Raw genomic sequence first — 18,808 nt, forward strand, 5'->3', positions numbered from 1 at the left:
TGGTGCTTCTAGCTCCACAAGGAGCCTTCACCACCAGGCACAAATACCTGTCCCCAACCTCTCTCCCTTCACTGGGTTTTGGAACCCATGTCTAGCAAGTACCACCCAACTGAGGTTGAGTCATTTCTGTCACAAAGCAGTCCCACAGCTCGGCAGCCTGGGATGGGGTAGGCGTGCCTGTGCAAATACACTCTCTGAAATTCTTTCCACCAGATGTCAGGGTAGAGCTCATCCTGACTCTGCTTACACAAGAGACACGGGGTCCCCCACCCCTCAGCAGGGCAACAGTGCGGATCCATCTGCAAGAAACCCATGGAGGGGTGGCTGGGGCAGGGCAAAGAGAGGCCGAGGGGACCTAGAGGCTGTGACAAACTGGGACTGTTCTTGATATGGTCTTTGAATGCTGAGTAGGGAGGTTGGCCTGGGAGGACGATCTGCATGGGGGGATGGGAGACTGGCCTTGAGGAAAGATGCCTGAGCATGTAACGTGAGAACCCAGGAAGGGGTCAGAGGCCAGGTGACACCTCTGCCCGGGAAGCTGAACAAAGGCTGGGAGAGCAGATGCTGGAGAGAGAGAGAGAGTTTCAGGATCTGGCTGGGGAATGGAGGGAAGCTCAGATGGGGCCTGATTCCCCAATGGCGCTGTGGTCCCCCTGGGACCCCAAGATGGATCTAATTGGGGAGGATCCTGTTGTCCGTGCCTGCAAGACGATTAACCCCTGGGAGTGTGTGAACAGAGAGAAGGATTTTTGCAGTAACAGGGTCCCCCAGGGGATCGCAGCGAGCAGTCCCAGGGGCGGAGGAGTCTGCAGCTTGACTCTGGCAGAGAGGGGATGACCTGAACAAGGGCTGGCGGCCAGCAGGGGATCGTCCTGGCGAAGCTCCCCATCCCTGGAACGGATGCGGCTGGAATACGACAGGGAGCTGAGATGGGAAGAGCTCGAGTTAAGCAGGTAAGAACTGAAGCAGGATCAGGAGGAACGGGAAAAACAGCATCACCATGAGCTGGAGGAGAAAGAGAAATAGTGTCAGCATGAGTTGGAGCTGGGCAGGCTGAGGAGCCATGAAAACCCCCTGAGCCTTGGGCTGTAACTCCCCTGTTTAAGCGATTTGTCCTGAATTGGCACTCTCAGGGTATGGCTACACTTGCAGCTGTACAGCGCTGGGAGTTAAACCTGCCTTCGTACAGCTGAGTAGGGAAAGCGCTGCAGTCTGGCCACACTGACAGCTGCCAGCACACTGTCGTGGCCACATTTGCAGCATCTGCAGCGGCATTGGGAGCGGTTCATTATGGGCAGCTGTCCCAGCGTTCAAGTGGCTGCAACGTGCTTTTCAAAAGGGAGGTTGGGGTGGAGTGGGACAGGGAGTGTGCGGGAGACAGAGATAGTGGATTTTAGTAGCCAACACCGTGTGCGCAGCTGCCTTGCAAGTTCCGACCCTCTCCCCCACCCCTCTCTCATTCACTGAAAGCAAACAACAGCTGTTTGTTTTTTCCCTCACAGACCAGATAAGCAGCCTCACCGAAATGGACCCCCTCTTCCGTCTCTCCCGCCCACCGCTGCTGCTTCTCTCCTCAAGCCCCCTCCCTCCCCTTCCAAAGGGAGCCCCCCCTGCCTCTGCTCATTCACAGCAAACAGGAGTTGTGTTTGGTTTTTTGATAAGCAGCTCTGGAGCCCGGAGTTCACAACAAAACAGAGAGCAGGACCTTCACTTAAAAGGATTATGGGAAGCTTCCGGAGGTCAGTCACTGCGTACGAAGGTTATTCCCTGTTTACACTGGCGCCCTAGCGCAGCAGCAGCAGCGCTATACTCTTTATTCCTCCCGCTCCACCCACCAGGCAGCACCCTGGAGAGGAGACGGCGCATTAGGGACCAGATCTTAGAGCAACTACAGCCTGGTCTCAGATCCCCCACCCTCATGGGCACACGCCCTGGTCTCAGATTGCCTCCCCTCCACCCAGGGCACATGCCCTAGCTTTATCTGAGTCTCTGAGGAAGAGGATGATGAGAGCAGATGCCAAATAAGGAACTCAGCTGGTGGCTCCAGCTACAGGAAGTTGATGACATGTCATCTCCTCCTGTGTCCATCACATGTTGTCTCTAATCTGCAGGTGAAATCTAGGGTAGCCAAAGCAAGCAGAGGTCCCTGCAAAACCCAGGAAACCCTGGGCCCATCGGTCTGGCCAAGTATCATGCAGCTCCCAGCTTCTCTATGTCTTTGTGGGGAGAAGTCACCCTCAGTGCACCCTGCAGCATTGAGGAAGGTGCATCGGGCTGGGAGCCAGGAGACCACAGGGTCTTGTCTTCAATCTTCCACTGACCACTACAGTAGAACCTCAGAGTTACAAACTGACCAACCAACCACACCCCTCACTTGGAACTGGAAGTGAGCGATCAGACGGCAGCAGAGGTAATTTAAAAAAACACACCCAATACAGAACAGCTCTGTGTTAAAATAAAGTGTTAAACACATAAAGGGAAAGTTTAAAAAGAAAGATTTGAAAAGGGGAAACTGTTTCTGGGCTTGTTACATTTCAATTTAGATGGTTAAAAGCAGCATTTTTCGTCGGCATAGTAAAGTTTTGAAGCTGTGCCAAGTCCATGTTCAGTTGTATGAAGTCAATGGTCAGTTGCAAACTTGTGAAAGACCAAAAATAACATTTTGTTCAGAGTAGCGAATATTTCAGAGTTACAAACAACCTCCAATCCCGAGGTATTTGCAACCTTCAGGTTCTACCGTATTTCCATGCAGATTCACAGACATGCCCCCCCCGCCCCGCACCCATCCACTCAAAACACCCCGCCTGCTTTGTTGCATTCTGAGTTCAAAGCTGGCTGGTGACCCATGTAAGTAAAATTAATACATGATCATGCAATTAAAGGGGGCAGAGTTAAGGAAAACTTAACTGTGGCATTTCCCGGTGCTGGAGGGTTTGACTCTGCAGCCTTCCCGCTCAGCCTGCCAACCTGCCCATCTGCGACAGAGCTGTGGCACTGAGTGAGGAGCAGGTGCGATGGGGGATGCCTGGGTTTGCTGCCCCTTGCACCATAGCTGAGCGGTGATGACAGGTTTACACTGTGATGCCTGGTTCTAAGGGGCTTTTCTCAGCGTGTGAATTAAATAAACTGGGTTCAAAAGAAAATCAGAGAAATTCCATCCTGGGCCCTCAATGGGTCACCAGCCAGGAGAGACCTAGGGACCTTCTAATGCCACCGTAGAGACCCTGCCCCGAGCTGGAGGAGACACTGTCAGTGGTTATGTGGCCAGGACCCCTAGAGAGGGACGTGACACAGGCTTTGTTTATACGCCATTGGCTAGAGGGCAGCAGGAATCTGGGGTCAGGGGGGTCCATTCCCAGTTCCGGGAGGGGAGTGGAGTCTAGTGGTTAGAGCAGGGGGCTGGGAGCCAGGACCCAGGCATGATGGTCTCGCCATCATCTGTCCTTTGCTCTGACACTGCGCTGGTAACAGCACAGAGCAGGAGGGTCACAAGCAGCAGATTTGCTGCATAGGAGAGTCATTCCCTTCCCCGGCCTGTCTCCCACAACTAACACCCCCCACCTCTGCCTGCCCCCCTATCTCCCATCCTGCCCCCTGGTCTATTCCCATTCAAGTCTCCCCGAGGGACCCTGTCCCCATCATGGCCTATCCCTCCTCACTCCCCCCTCAGCCTGCCCCCCCTCACACCCTTCCCCCCCACGGCCTATCCCGCCTCATACTCCTGTCCTCTGCCCCATTTCCCCTCAAATACCCATCCCTCCTGCCCTCAGTTAAGATAGCCGCCCTCTCCCCGTGTCTCCAGTGGGCTTGGCGCCAGGCTTCCCTCTAGGAAATGACACCTACCTGGGCTGGGAGGGGCAGGGGAATATTGGGGGTGGGAGAACATGAGGGAACATTGTGGGTCGGGGCCTGAGGGGGGGGAATGGAAGCTGCCCCCCATGATTAGGGGCACCTGGATTCCCCCGTCCTGAATGTTTCAGTTTGAATCTGCCCCATGGCCATGGGGGATTCTGGCACAGACTCCCAGGTTGTGCCCACTCGTGGCCCCGTGCGGTCCGTGGGTGGTGCCCCTTTCAGTGCGACAGCCCTTCTCGGGGGTCCACGCTCTCTCGAGGTCAGGCCCCTCCACCTCCTGGAGCCGCACCTCTCTGAGCCTTAGCACGTCTGTCTCTGCCATGGGCCCCCTCAGGGAGTCCACTCGCTCCGGACCCCCGGGGCCTCCACTCCCAGAGGGAATAATGCCACCCTGATCTCTAGCCCAGAGCGACTCTCAGCCAGCGTAAAACAGGAGGGTTTATTGAGCATTGAACCCAGCACAGGAAACTCTCAGGGCCTCAGGCCTGGCCTCCCTCAGCCCAGCACATCTCAGTCTCCCCTGCATCCAGGTGGGCTCTGCCTGCTCCCCCTCTCCAGCCCAGAGCCCCCCTGCTTCCCAGCTGGGCATCTCATAGCACCAGCCCCAAGCCCCACCTCTGTCCATTGTCTTCTCTACAGGTAAACAGGTTGCTGGGGGTCCCGCCCTTCCCTTCTTTGTTCCCCTCTGGCTGGAACCCGCTGGTCAGGTCACCGGGGTCCTCTCCCCTCAGCCCACTGTCCTCCCACTCGCCAGAATCGACTGGCTGCCAAGCTGGGGTGGGCCTCTTAGACACCAGGTCACCACTTATTACAGCACCACATCTCCAGGCTGTTGTCCGGGGGTCCCAGATGCCAGGCCAGGTCACACCTGGTCCTCCCAACAATCCTCTCCCACCACCTTGTTACACACACAGCACACAGGGAAACTGAGGCGCACACACACTATTCATGTAAAACACTACAAAAATCCCCAACTTCATCACAGCTAGGCATTCCCATGACACACTGCAGTCTAGCTCTGTTGCCATGCTGTTGCAGTACATCATGGGAGTTGTAGTTTGGGTGCCTTCGCCATGTCCCTATTCCCCTCAATGAGCCGGGCTCTCCAGCCAGACTACATCTCCAATAATGCACCATGGCCAGGTACTCCCATGATGCACCACCTTCCCTCCCAGAGGGAAGCCTGTGGTGCATCATGGGAGATGAGGTCCAGCAAAGGCACCCGGCTTGTAAAGGAGAAGGAGGCCACTGAACTACAGTTACCATGGTGCACCACAGCCAGGCACTCCTATGGTGTACCACCTCCACTTTGAGAGGAGAGCCCATGGTGCATCATGGGAAACGTAGTCCAGCCCATAGATGTGAATGGGGACACAAGGCACCCAGACAACAGCTGCCATGAGGCATTGCAGCTGCACTTCAGAATCAAAATACTCCTATTTTCACATTTTTGTCAGAAAACTGGTATTTTCTGTAGGTCCCCCGCCCCTGCATGTTCCCAGCTGCTCTACAGAGGGGTCGAGCCTCTCCCAGAGCTACAGAGTCTAGCTCCATCACTCACCCTGCCCTGGGCCATGCTTCAGCGTTGGAGTGCGCACGTCCCATCAGCTGCACGGACAGCAACCACAGTGACTGGGCAGTACGTGCCCTGTTGGAGACTAGGGGCTAGGTTCTGATCTCTGCTCCCTTGGGGTCAATCCAGAGTCACTCCTGACTGCACTGGGGCTAGGGCTGGGTTCTGGTCTCAGCACCCAGTCAAATCCTTTAAGCTCCTGGCTGGGGTCAGAAGCCTCCCCTACTCTGTGGGGCTATTCCCCCTGGTGACCTACTTCTTGTTTCTAGTTCAGTTTGGCTCATGGTTCGACCACGTCAAGGACTGGCTGGGGCTGGGGGGCCATGAGAACGTCTTCTGGATCAGCGATGAGGAGCTGCAGCAGATGGGGCAGGAGGAAGATGGAGGGGAGTCTAGCAGGGGAGGGGGGCTGGGGACCTGGGGCTAGGGTACAGTCTAGCATGTCCCTGGATAGTATGTGGGGGGAATCCCAGCCAGGGGTGGGTGGGAGCTGGTGGGGGGGTCAGAGGGGCTGCAAATGGAGGGGACAGCAGAGGAGGGACCTAGGGGGCAGAGGGAGGGGCTGGGGGGAGCTAGGAATGGAGGGGGAGGGGATCCCAGCAGCAGGGAATCTGGGGGCAGAAGGGAGGGGCTCGGACCATCTGGGAGCAGAGGGGGCCAGGAGAACGCAGTGGTGGGTGGGCACATCCCTCGTCAGGGCACATAGCCCTTGACCCCTCCGGTCCCTGAGGCCATGGCTCCCCTGCTCTCTTTCCCCCTGACCTGCACAGGACCTTTTGGGCAGTGTGGGGAGGATCTGCCATTTCCTGGACAAGGATTTAGCTGCTGAAGCCCTGGCCTGCATGGCAGAGACACCTCCTTTCGGGCCACGAGGCACAACCCACCGGCTACCTACAGCCTGGTGCCCGGAGACTTCATGGCCCACGCAAGGGTCTTTCCCTGAGGAAAGCTGGGCACATGAGTGGTTCTGTGCCCCTGCCTCTGCCCCTGCCCCACTGCACCTGCCCCCATCCGCCCTTGCCTCCTCTGGGCGGGTTCTAGCCAGGCCGCGCCACCCCAGACGCAGTAGTGGGACACCCCTGCCGCTGTGCCCTCCACACCAGCCCCTCCCACCAATGGGTGCCAACTGAACGGGGCAAGTGGGAGGAACAAAGCCCCTTTCTCAGCACCTGGGGGGACCCTTTCTGCTCCGCCGGCCGCCTCCCTGTGCTTCGACTCCGGGCTGGGTCTGTCTACACTGCAGCATAAACCCAGGGTTAGTAGAAATGGAGTGACCCGCCCCCTATCTTGAGCGTCTACACTCCTTCCTAATCCTGGGTTGAACCCAGGCATCCTAGCGCCCTCCTTTAACACGAGACTGTGTCAAGCCGGGACTCTGGTTTCAAGCCCGATTGCTCAGCTGTGTAGACGCAGGCCCCCGGCCCAGGGGATTGTGGACTACATTTGGAGAACTCCCAGAGCATTAGCCCAGTGGGGCTGTGTCTACACTGCAGAGCAATAGGACTTGAACCCTGGGGGCCCGACTTGACTCAGGCTGGGACCCTGCACTCCCGTGGGGTGCTGGGACGCTGGATCTGAGCCCCGGGGGAGTGCGATGGGTGTGTAGAAAGGGTGGGGAGTAGATGTGAGCCTGGTCTCAAGCCCTGGGCTTGCATTGCCATGAAGACACAGTAGCTGAGTTCACCGGTGCTTCCTGCCATTGCATGTGGATGGTTCAAGTTCGGGCCCTCTGGCGTCCCTCTGGATCTGGGTCGGATTCAATCAGTTCCCTAGGGCCCCAGGCAGCTTGGTGCCACCCACACCTCCGGGACCGCGCTGCCCCCGAGAGCAGCTGTAACCCTAGTCCTCCCCCAACCCCGGTAGCCATACGAAGGACAGAGGGAAACTGAGGCACGCTGAGGCTTCATAATAATATTATAGGGCATTGCCCCTTGGTCACACATGGGGAGATATCCCCATCCTGCTGTGCGAGGTGGCTCTGCAGTGAGTAGAAATAGGGCAATACCCCTTTAAACAGGAAGTGAGCCCTCAGTGGGTGCTCACCGGGTTGTGGGTTGTACGAGGGGCCCCAAAGCATACAGAGCATCTGGGTGTGTGAAGCCAGACTGGGCCTGGGGGGTGTAGCTCGTGAACGGGGGTAGGTGGCGCCTGTCTGGGGTGACTGCGAAAAGGGCAGAAGAGGGGGGACAACCAGAGCTGCCCAAAGGAAGGGGCGTCTGATGAGTCTTGGGGCAAGTGGGCCACTTCCCCTGGCTCCCAGCAGCATCCACAGCTCCCTCCACTCTGTCCCACGGTCCCACAGCCCCTGCCCAGTGCTGGCACTGGCCGGTTCCTAGGACAATTGGGAAGGAAAAGGGACGCCTGGTCCGGGACTGGTTCCCCCGCAGGGGCTCCACCCAGGCAGGGGCCTACTGCTAGGGGGACTTGCCCTTGGCCCAAAGGCTGGAAGGAGGTGGGATGGGGGCCTCACTGACTGCGGTGGGATCAAGGCTAGATTCTGGTCCCAGCTTCCCACAAAGCAATATGGAGTCACCCGCTCCCCTCCCAGAGCGTCAGCTAGAACCCTGGAGTCCTGGCTCCCAGCCCCCGCCCCCCAGCTCTAACCGCTAGACCCCACTCCCCTCCTGGAGCCAGAGATAGAACCAAGAGGCCTGACCCCCCCAGCCCAGTGCCCTATACCCTAATCCCACCTTCTGGCACGTGGCACAGCTGCTATGGAAATACTCTCCCAGTGGGAGGCGTTGTGGGGAGCGGGGTGGGAACACTGGATGTGGGGTGGGGGGGCTCCCCAATTCCCCAGCCCCACCTCTCCCAGCAGGGGATGGCCCCGCCACACAGAATCGCTGTCCCATCCAGTGTCTCTGCTTCGCAGGGGTCGTCAGTGACTGGAAGAACCATTTCACCACGGTGCAGAGCAAGCGCTTTGCCCAGGTTTACCAAGAGAAGCTGCAGGAGCTCGCCAGGACAGTCCCCTGGGACAAGGAGTGACACCCCCCTCAACTCAGGCAGGGTGCACGGGGCTGTACATAGCCAGGGGATATGATGGCTGGTGGATGCCCCTCCATGGAGCCAGGTCTCCCCCTAGTGGTGTCCCGCGGTAGCTCCCCCCTCCAGAGTAGCTGGTGCTACTGCCAGGGGCGCCCTCGCTTGAGGTCCGGCACCTCACGCTTGCCCCTGACCCCATCCACTCTACTCTTGTCCACTTTCCCTCCCCCCCAAATAAAAGCCGCCTGCATCTAGGGGTCGGTTTGTACCCCACACTGCTCCTGAACCCCCTAGTCTGGATGGCATCAGCAGCTGCCTTGTCTATTGCATCCACCTGCGAGCCAGGACTCCTGGGTTCTCCCCCTGACTCTGGGAGGGCAGTGGGGTCTAGTGAGTTCAGCCCAGCACCCTCTAGGCTGGGGGTAGGTGTTCGATCCTGGGGTGTGACCGTCGGGTTGGGAGCAGTCGGGGCGGATCCTCCAAGCAGGGGTGTTTGGGGGCAGGGGGGTTGTACTGGCATCTCAGCCCCCCGAGGGGAAGCAGCTTGTCTCCTGGGGAGATTCTCTTCACCACACAGCTGGATCCAGGCTCCTGGGGGTGCAGAGAGTCAGTGAGTTAGAGGATCCTATGTCGCCTTGGGCCCAGCCCCTGCGGGGAGCAAGAGGCGTAGAAGGGGGGGCCACCTCACCTAGGGTGTCCCCCTTGGGCGGCTGTAATAGGCCTCAGCCAGGATCAGCCCCAGGACGATTAGGACCCCGGCGCCCAGCCCCAGGCGGGTGATGTTGGCATAAGTGAAATCTGGGTGTCCCAGGGGGGCTGCTGTGGGGGGAAGGGGAGAATCTCTCAGCAGCTCGGATGGGGAGATCAGCAGCTGGTGCTGCCCTGGGAGCAGAGCCCCCAACACCTCCCCCTGGTTTCTGGGCTCATGCACCCAGAGTCACTGCCCCCGTCCCGCTCAACCAGCCCCAACCCCCAGAGGTGGCTCCTTGGGCAGCATGAACCTTCCAGGGCTGGTTCAATGGTGATTCCCCCCAGCCCACGTACCTGGCCCCGCGCTGCCCCAGCGGGTGGGAGCCGGCGCCGCTCCAGGCTGAGTCAGGTTGGTTTCCCCTGTGGGAATAGAACCGGTTTCTGTCAGGATGGGGGGAGCGGCTGAAACAGAGACAGCGATGTTCCCCCTCCCCCCCACGCAACTCAGCTTCAATCATCATTGTCATAATGGCGGGGCAGGGGGTGGGTTGTGCCAGCTCAGCAGTCCCTGGGCCCCAACTCCTCTGTGTGTCCCCAGAGTGGGGACAGATGTCTGAGGACCAGGATCCCCCCTCAGCCCCAAATCTCCAGCGGCGGCTGCTTCCTCCTGGCTGGGGAACCCCCCAGTGACTCCCCGGGCAGGTGAGCCCTTTGCTGGGCCCAGGGCAGTGCTGAGGACCCAACTGGATGTGGGGCTGGGAGCGGGGATGTGGAGCTGGGCCCCTCACCTGCTACCACCAGCTGCACGGGGTCACTAGGCAGCGAGGAGATGAAGGGCTCTGACCCGGGCCGGTAGCTGCAGCTGTAGCTCCCTCTGTGCTGCCGGCCCATGGTGGGGATGTGGAACTCGGCCGCAGCCCCAGCAGGGTCCATGTGTCGCTGTGGGTTCAGGTCTCCAGCCTTGTGCAGGAAAAACCTCACGTTCCAGCGTGGACCCTGACACCGGATGGTGACGTTTGCCCCTGGGGCGGTGACCCCAGTGGGGCTCAGGGAGATGTTGGGTCTGGGTAAGCTGGGATCTGCGCACAGGAGACAGGCTGTGAGAGCCAGACCCAAGCACCCACCCAGCCCTGTCCTCCCCCAGCCACAGTCAGATCCAGGGGCCCCCGGGGCAGAGATTCTCTCCCCGATCCCAGAGTTCCCCCCACCCAGAATCCCGTCCTGCGAGCTGGGCTCCCAGCCCCACAGACACGAGCCGCGGCTCCCTAGTGCTTGGGATCCTCATATGCCGTGTGTGGCCCCTGCCTCGTTCCCTGCCCTGGACAGAGCGACTCACGGGCTGGTCTCAGGCGCCCGGCACCGCAGGGCCCAGGGTTGCCGGTGTCGGGTTTTCAGCCGGAAAGTGGGTTGAACAGGGAACCTGGCAGTGCCCCTGACCCGACACTGAACCTGACTCCCTGCAGTACCCGGCCTGTGCCACCAGGGGGCGGGAAGAGCAGCTGCTGCTGGAGACTGCAGGAGCCGCGGAGCTAATAGGCCGGGGCCCTGCCCCACTCCCTGCCCCATTAACACCCACACCCACCTGGAGCGGGGCTCCCCCTGCCCCACTCCCTGCCCCATTAACACCCACACCCACCTGGAGCGGGGCTCCCCCTGCCCCACCCTGCCCCACTCCCTGCCCCATTAACACCCACACCCACCTGGAGCGGGGCTCCCCCTGCCCCACCCTGCCCCACTCCCTGCCCCATTAACACCCACACCCACCTGGAGCGGGGCTCCCCCTGCCCCACCCTGCCCCACTCCCTGCCCCATTAACACCCACACCCACACCCACCTGCAGCGGGGCTCCCCCTCCCCCACCCTGCCCCATTCCCTGACCCCCTCACCCCCACTCCTGGAGAGCGACTCTCTCTCTGCCCCACTCACTCCCACCCCCGGAGCACAGCTCCCTGTGCCCCGCCCCAGTCATTCCCACGGGATTTAATAGCTACTCCCGGTCCCTACGCACAAGGGGCAGCGTTAAAGTTGCCTCCCTTCTCCGAGTCTCCAGGGGCTGCTGCTCCCCCCTGGCTGGGGAACACCCCAGTGACTTCGTCCCTTCTTCCCTCATCTCCACCCCAGGTGTCCCCTGTGCTGGGTCAGGGCTCGCTGAGACCCCCTGGGGCCTGGCTGGGTGTGGGGCTGGGAGCCGAGGTGCCAGGCTGGGCCCCTCACCTGCTACAATGATCTGCACAGGGTCGCTGGGCTCCGAGTAGACAGTTCCTCCTGATCTGTAGGTATAACGACAGGTGTAGTTGCCCCCGTGCTCCCGTCTGGCGCTGGTGATGGGAAATTCAGCCTCAGAGCCAGCAGGGTCTGTGTTAGTCAGATAGTCCCCATCTCCATCCTTGTAGAGGAGGAACCTCATGCCCAGGCGCTGATGGCGACACCGGATGGTGACATTTCCCCGCACGGGGATCACCCCACCGGGGCTGACGGAGATGGAGGGTTTGGGGAGGGACCCCTCTGGATTCACAAACAAACAGGCAGTAAGTGGGGGTGACACAAACCGCGTCCGTCTGACTCAATCCTCTGCCCATCTGTCACTCCAGCGTTTCACCCCCCGCCCTGCCCTGGGGCACAGCCAGGCCGGGTCTGGCTTTTTTGCCACCCCAAGCAAAAATAAAGGTGTGGGGGGGGCCCTGCCGGAGTGGCAAAGCAGAGGACAAAAAAAAAAAAAAACCACAGCACGTCCAGAGTGGCAAAGTGTGTGTGTGTCGGGGGGAACAAAACAAAAAATGGCGCAGCTGGAGCGGCAAAGCGGGGGGACGGGGGACGGAGCGGCCGGCAAAGCAGGGGAAAAAACAAAAAAATCCCTACAGGGCGGCTGGAACCAGGGTGCAGGGGGACCGTGCTGCCGAGTGTGCGCCTGGTCTAGTGGGGGGAGGGGGAGAAGGGGGGCAGCCGGTGCTTCAGTGGGGTGCTCACCCTGCGGCCCGACCGCCGCGCTGCCTGCTGGGAGGGCTCCGCTCTGCTCCAGTCGGCGGGGAGGGAAGGACACGGGCTGCCCTGCCAGGCTTGCTGCAGGGCGCTCCCCTCCTCCGTCCCCTACAGAGCGGCCGGAGCAACGAACAAAAAACTAACAAAACGGCCCTGCCGCCCTAGGTTTGGGCGGAAGCCGCCCCATAGAATCTGCTGTCCCAAGCATGAGCTTGCTCAGCTGGTGTCTGGAGCCAGCCCTGGACACAGGAGGGGGAAAGGAGATTTCCAGTGTCAGATTCCTTCACTTCTCCAGGGTCAATTCAGCGCTGCCCCCGCTGCGGTCAGGGGTGACTCCAGATTGAATCTGATGGGCTGAGATCAGATCTGGCCCTTTCCACACTGCACTCAGTGAATTGGGATCTCCCCTGTGGGGTTCCTGGTCCAAATTCAGGTCCTTTGCGCAAGTAGCTCCCAGGACAGCCCCCCTCCCATCCGTCCCCCACAAAAAAAACACCTTTGCAACCCCCCCGGTTCTTCTAACATTTTCCTGCCCACCCCTGGGCTCAAACTCTGGCTCTGCTCCACCCCAAACCGCTCTCAGCCGCTGGGGATTTAGCTCCACTCTACACAGTCCCTTTGGGGACAGGATATTCCCAAAGCCGTTCAGGGGATGTTCCAAACACCAGGCCGGTCTGAGCCTGACCCACGAGCAAAGCAGTGACACGCGTGTGCAGCAAGCCGAGGGTGAGACACAACAGGGCCTTGCTCCAGTCCCTCTGCGTGTCCATGTCTTACAGCCCTGCTCTGCCTGACCCGTTCCCCGGGCTCCTGCCAGCTCCCTGGGCACAGTGCAAGGGCGCTGCGGGGTGGCTGGTGCCTTCACTCTGTATTTCCTGGGAGGCAGAGCTTTGAGTGCAGGTGAATTCACCCTGTGTGGTGCCCATCCCTGTAATGAGTGGGGCGAGGTCTCAGTCCCCACCTCTGGGTGTGAAGGGGAACAGGGATCTGACAGGATCATCTCTTTGGGGAATCTGCACCCCTCCCTACATCCATGTCCCTCGTCCTTACTGTGGAAATTCCCCCAGCTGCCCCATTCCTCACAGATACTCACCTCCCGATACCCTGCTCTGCCCAGCCAGCCAGCAGCCTGGAAAGGAGACGGGCCGTTAGGGCCATATCCCAGAGCAACTGGATCCTACACCCAGGGCTCAGATCCCCCCATGGGCACACGCCCTGGCTGTCTCGGATACTCACCGAGGAGGAGGACGGTGAGAGCAGACGCCATGGGCAGTGGGGTCCCCTCAGTGCTGTCACCAACACCCCAGCGCTGAGCTCCGCCAAGCCTGAAGCCCGAGTGCGAGGGGAATGAGGAACTGCGCCGGGGGCTGCAGCACCAGGAAGCCCATGATGCGCTCGGCCCCTTCCTTCCCCATCAGATGGTTTCTCAGCAATCTCCAGTCCACGTTTACCATTGTCAGGGCAAATCCAGTTCCCTGCAATAACCAGCAAACCATAACCCCTCCTGCAGCTGCCTGGTCCCCTCCACCCCCATCGCCTCCCAGCCCCACATGGGAGCTGCCCAGTCCAGGGACCAGCTGGGAACAGGGGGAATCTCAAGAGGTGCCCAGGCTGCCCTGACCTTTTCCAACAGGCCCGTCTAGCCTCCCTGGAGCCGCAGCTCAGAGCAGAGGAGGGCTCCCCGCACACACACACACACAGTGCCCCCCATGGAGCAACCCTCTCCCATGGAGGAGAGCAGACATTCCTTCCTGACCGGCTGGGTGCAGTGCCCACCCTGGAGCATGAAGGTGGAGGGGCCTGGCCAAGTTCCTTCTCAGGTACCATTGCTGCAGATGCTGTTCTTAGCCCAGTGGTGTGGGACAGAGACAGGACCAGGGAGGGGGTCGGAAGGTTGCGGTTTCCGGCCCCTGTGACAGGGGGAGGGAGGGATAAAGGAGTCGTTAAAGGAACAGCTGATAAAGCCGCAACAGGGGAAGTCTGCCCAGAGCTGGCGCTCGCTTGCTGTCTCTGCTACTCCCAGTGAAACTCTGCGTGAACCTGATGCCCTGGCATCAGGGCTGGCGTTAGGGGTAGGCGACCGCCTGGGTGCTGGGCTTGAGGGGAGCGTCAAACTGGGGGGGGGCTGGTTTTGTTGTTAGCAACAAAAGGGAAAATCGAATGTTTAAAGTAAAATGTTTCAGAAGAAAAACGCCAGTGGGAATTTTTTTTAACTCTTGTTGACCCTGCTCAAGCGTCTATCGCAGAAAGGTTCGGACCAATGAAGCACCATGAAAAGACCTGTGGGGTTGTATAACTTTAGTAAGCTGCCGGCAGACAGGAAAACATGGCTGAGCCATTGTACGGACCTTCACCGGGGGCTGACACATGAGGACTGTTCGGACATCAATGACAAAGACCTCTCTGTCAAATTGGACAACATCCATCACGTTTTGCCATATGGGATGCGCTCCCCACTCCAAGTTCTCCACCACACGCGTGAGGCAGAGCTGCAGGACACTTCTCCTAATGTGTGAGCAGCTCTGAGGATTCTGCTCATGCTGCTGGTCACAGTCGTGTGTGGTGAGCGGAGCTTTTCGAAGCTCAGGATCATTAAAACGTATCTGCGATCGCCGATGGCCAATGGGAGACGGATGTTGCTGGCTGTTTTATCGCTTGAAAAGGCCAATGGCCGGTCTTTGGCTCCTTCTCGGACGCTGCACTTCGATTCACGCAAACAAAGGTGAGAAAAGCGACTTGAACTAAAGGACCAGGGGGAACGTGCTCAGGCTGTCACCTGCTGTAACACGATTTAATGCTGGTTTAAGTCCCTGACATTAGTACATTTCAGTTATGCTTAAAATGTAAACGTTTCTATAAGCTTGGAAGAAATAATTTTGTTTGTATTTTTCTTATCTATGCCGCCCGACCGATAGATGGCTGCCACAAACAGGACAACACAAGAGTGCTTTCACGTAAAACTAAGCTTTACTTCATCTTAAGCACCTACACACGTCCGCAGCAAGATTAGTAAAACACCCACAACCCTCGATAATTACCAAAGCCGAGCGTGGCTCTCGAGTGGCACAGTGGCAGCCCGTCTGCCGATGGGGAACACAAGACGCATTCAGAGGGAGAAACCAGTCCTCCAGAGTCCCCCCATCTCAAGCTTTTCCCCCTTATTTATACATTAGTAATACACCGACACATCCCTTAAAGAAAACTTGTCAAGCAAACAGTTCCAAGGGGCAAGCAATAGGTTCCTTCTGATTATTGATTAACCAGGTGTGGGTTTTTCCAGAGTCTGCAGCCCTGAGACCCCAATAGACATTCCTGGGGCATATCAGCAACTTCAACACAATTCCTATCAGGAAGGACGTGGGGTCAAGCTGCCCTTTCTGTGGCACCCTAAACCCCCCTCCCCTCCTGCCTTGGTCAAGCCGCATGGCCACTTTACAGCCTGTTGACTAGGTTGCTTATTACAATAAGCCGTAGTGGTTTGAGGCACTTTACTGGTTTGTCAAAGTCTCCCTGTACAGGGGGGTGAGGGCTCTGGCTGCGGGTGCAGGAATGTGCTCTGGGGCTACAGCGGGGAGAGAGGATTCCCCCCAGCTCTCTCTCCTGGCAGCAGCACCTGGGCTGAGGAAAGAGGTGCCTCTTCCCCAGCCCCAGCAGATCTGGGCCAGGGCTGGGTTCGGGCGGCTCCTCCCCCAGCTGTGGCAGGTTGCAGCCAGGGGGGTTCCCCAAGCGCTGGAGCGGTGCTAAATAGGCTGCTGTGTGGCTGTGCCACTGCACAGCTTGCAGGGAACTTAGCTTGGGACCAAACTTATTTCACATTTTTATTACTAACCTTGTCACAAAAGGTGGGTGCGTGCTAAAAAAAATTTGCAGCTGACACAAAGTTGGGAGGTGTTCCCAATACAGAGGAGGACTGAGGCATCATACAGGAAGATCTGGACGACCTTGAAAACTGGAGTAATAGAAATGGGATTAAATTTAATAGAGCAAAGTGCAAGATCATCCATTTAAGGACTAACAACAAGAATTTTTGCTATAAGCTGGGGACGTATCAATTGGAAGCGACAGAGGAGGAGAAAGACCTGGGTGTATTGGTTGATTACAGGATGACTACGAGACACCAGTGTGATGCAGCCGTGAAAAAGGCGAATGCAGTCCTAGGATGCATTAGGCAAGGTACTTCCCATAGACCCAGGGAAGTGTTCGTACTGTTACACAAGGCACTGGTGAGACCTCATCTGGAATAGTGTGTGCAATTCTGGTCTCCCATGTTCAAGAAAGATCAATTCAAAAACTGGAAGAGGTGCAGAGAAAGGCTGCTAGGATGATCTGAGGAATGGAAAACCCACCTTATGACAGGAGACTCAGAGAGCTTGGCTTGTTTAGCCGAACCCAAAGAAGGCTGAGGGGAGATACGACTGCTCCGCTCTCTAGAAACACATCAGAGGGATAAATACCGGGGAGGGAGGGGAGTTATTTACAGCGAGTGCCAATGTGGACTGTAAGCGTCCGGCATTGGGGCTCGGCCCTCTCAGGCGCAGCTGGGAGCCAGGGTGCCTCACTACAGACAGCAAAATAGGTCAGGGTTCAGACCCCTCGGCAGGGGCTGAGCAAACAAGTGGTCTATAAAGACCCGGCCCTGGGTCAGGGCGGGGCACTAAGCAGTTCAGGGCTCAGGCCCTCAGGCAGGGGCCGAGCGGCAGTTCAAACAGTAAGTCTATAAAGAAGGCCTCCTGAGGCCAGCGAGAGGGGGAGTCTGCCACCCTTAGACGAGTGGCAGGGGGAACGCAGGCCCTCCCACTTCACTGCGTCCCAGCCCGGGGCCCTAGCAGCGGCCAAGACTCGCTAATGTCAGTAGGATCCTGGCTGCAACACACTGACATGGGTTCAGGCTCTCTGGGAGCCAAACCAGGGTCGGCTACCCCTGGCCACTTCCGACCTCCCCCTCTCTGGGTACCTGTGTCTCGCCAGCGTCTTCCGGTGGGTCCCAGACCATGGGTTCCTCCGGATACCGGGCAGGCTCGGCCAGTCCTCCTCCGGATACCGGGCGCGGGGCAGGCTCGGCCAGTCCTCCTCCGGATACCGGGCGCGGGGCAGGCTCGGCCAGTCCTCCTCCGGATACCGGGCGCGGGGCAGGCTCGGCCAGACCTCCTCCGGATACCGGGCGCGGGGCAGGCTCGGCCAGTCCTCCTCCGGATACCGGGCGCGGGGCAGGCTCGGCCAGACCTCCTCCGGATACCGGGCGCGGGGCAGGCTCGGCCAGACCTCCTCCGGATACCGGGCGCGGGGCTGGCTCGGTCAGTCCTCCGGATACCGGGCGCGGGGCAGGCTTGGCCAGTCCTCCTCTGGATACCGGGCACGGGGAAGCTCAGGCCAGGCAGGAGCTCGGCCAGCTGCATCTGGTCCCTTCGGCGGCCGGCCTCCAAGTGAGCACTGGGGCTATGCTTTTATACTTCCTGTCCTGCCCCTTGACTTCCGGGGGGCGGGAACGGGCAGCGGTGGCTCCACCCACGTCGGAGTCTGCAGGGGCTCGGCCCTCTCAGGCGCAGCTGGGAGCCCGGGTGCCTCACTACAGGACACAAGAACAAATGGATATAAACTGGCCATCAGCAAGTTTAGGCTGGAAATTCGATGAAGGTTTCTAAGGCCTTGTCTACATTACATAGTTTTGTCAGCCAAAGGCAGCTTTTGTCGACAAAACAGAGGAGCTGTACACACTATAGTGCCACTTTCGGCGACAAAATTCCCGTTTAGCTGACAAAATAAAACCCTTTTGACGAGAGGCGCAGAGCTTTTCACAGCAAAGTTTTAGTGACAGTGTCAGTGACCACACCGTGCTGGGTTGTGTCACTGTAAGTGGCCTCCAGGAGGTGGCCCATAATGTCCATCCTGACCACTCCGGTCAGCAGTTTGAACTCTGCTGCCCGGCAGCCAGATACACAACCATCCACCCCTCCCGCTTTAAAGGCCTGGGAATTTTTGAAATTCCACTTCCTGTTTCTGCAGCGGAGAGCTCACATTGCATCTTCCCAGCTGACCATGGCGGTTCGACATGGCAAAAGCCCCCCGCTTGGAGCAATGCGGAGCTGTTAGATCTGCTGAGTGCATGGGGAGAGGAGGCCATCCAGTTCCAGCTCCGCTCCAGCTGAAGGAATTTGACACCTTTACTCTTTGCCCCAGTTTGAACGCCCACCACCCACCCAAGCTGAACTCACCATGTTCAGGGTGTTCCCCCAGATATGTGCTTTGCTCAGGGTCTGTGAGAAAGCAATTGGCATGTTACAAGAGGTGTATTTTACTGTAATGATTCAACGCTGTGTGTATATTAACAATCATGCTTCTGTGTATTGCTTCTTGTGCTTCTGCAGATGTGGCCTTCGGGAGAAACCCCTTGTCATAAACAGATATGTTGGGGCGGGGGGAGAAAAGCTCCAAGTAACTTGGCAATATGGCGTGAGGTCAGAAGTTTACATTCTTAGGCCTGCTAGCTAGCATAAGTACATGTGATCATTTATCATTTTCTTTTGTTCTTTTGTTTGTGGTACAGGAGGTAATCGATCAAAGGGGGGGTCAGTAGCATGGGTTAAGGATATAGTTAATTAAAAGATCCGGTAGTTAATGAATTGTAAATGATGAATTGTAGCACCTGTGAACATCTCTGTAAACAAGTAAGGTATATAAGACATGGCAACGGATAGTAATTCGTGCATGATTTGAGAGTTGCATCTC

General features: G+C 58.3%; 1 protein-coding gene across 1 annotated transcript in view; it reads right to left on the reverse strand.

The window, feature by feature from the left end:
• The window catches only part of LOC116832313 (alpha-1B-glycoprotein-like), a 180,073-nt gene that overhangs the window by 88,139 nt on the left and 73,126 nt on the right, over positions 1–18,808 (reverse strand). Inside the window, exon 7 of the mRNA XM_075070736.1 lies at positions 9,892–10,182. Coding sequence (XP_074926837.1) covers positions 9,892–10,182 — 291 coding nt within the window. The remainder of the gene's footprint in view (positions 1–9,891; positions 10,183–18,808) is intronic.

This window comes from Chelonoidis abingdonii, chromosome 11 (genome assembly GCF_003597395.2).
Source record: "Chelonoidis abingdonii isolate Lonesome George chromosome 11, CheloAbing_2.0, whole genome shotgun sequence".
Taxonomy (NCBI): domain Eukaryota; kingdom Metazoa; phylum Chordata; order Testudines; family Testudinidae; genus Chelonoidis; species Chelonoidis abingdonii.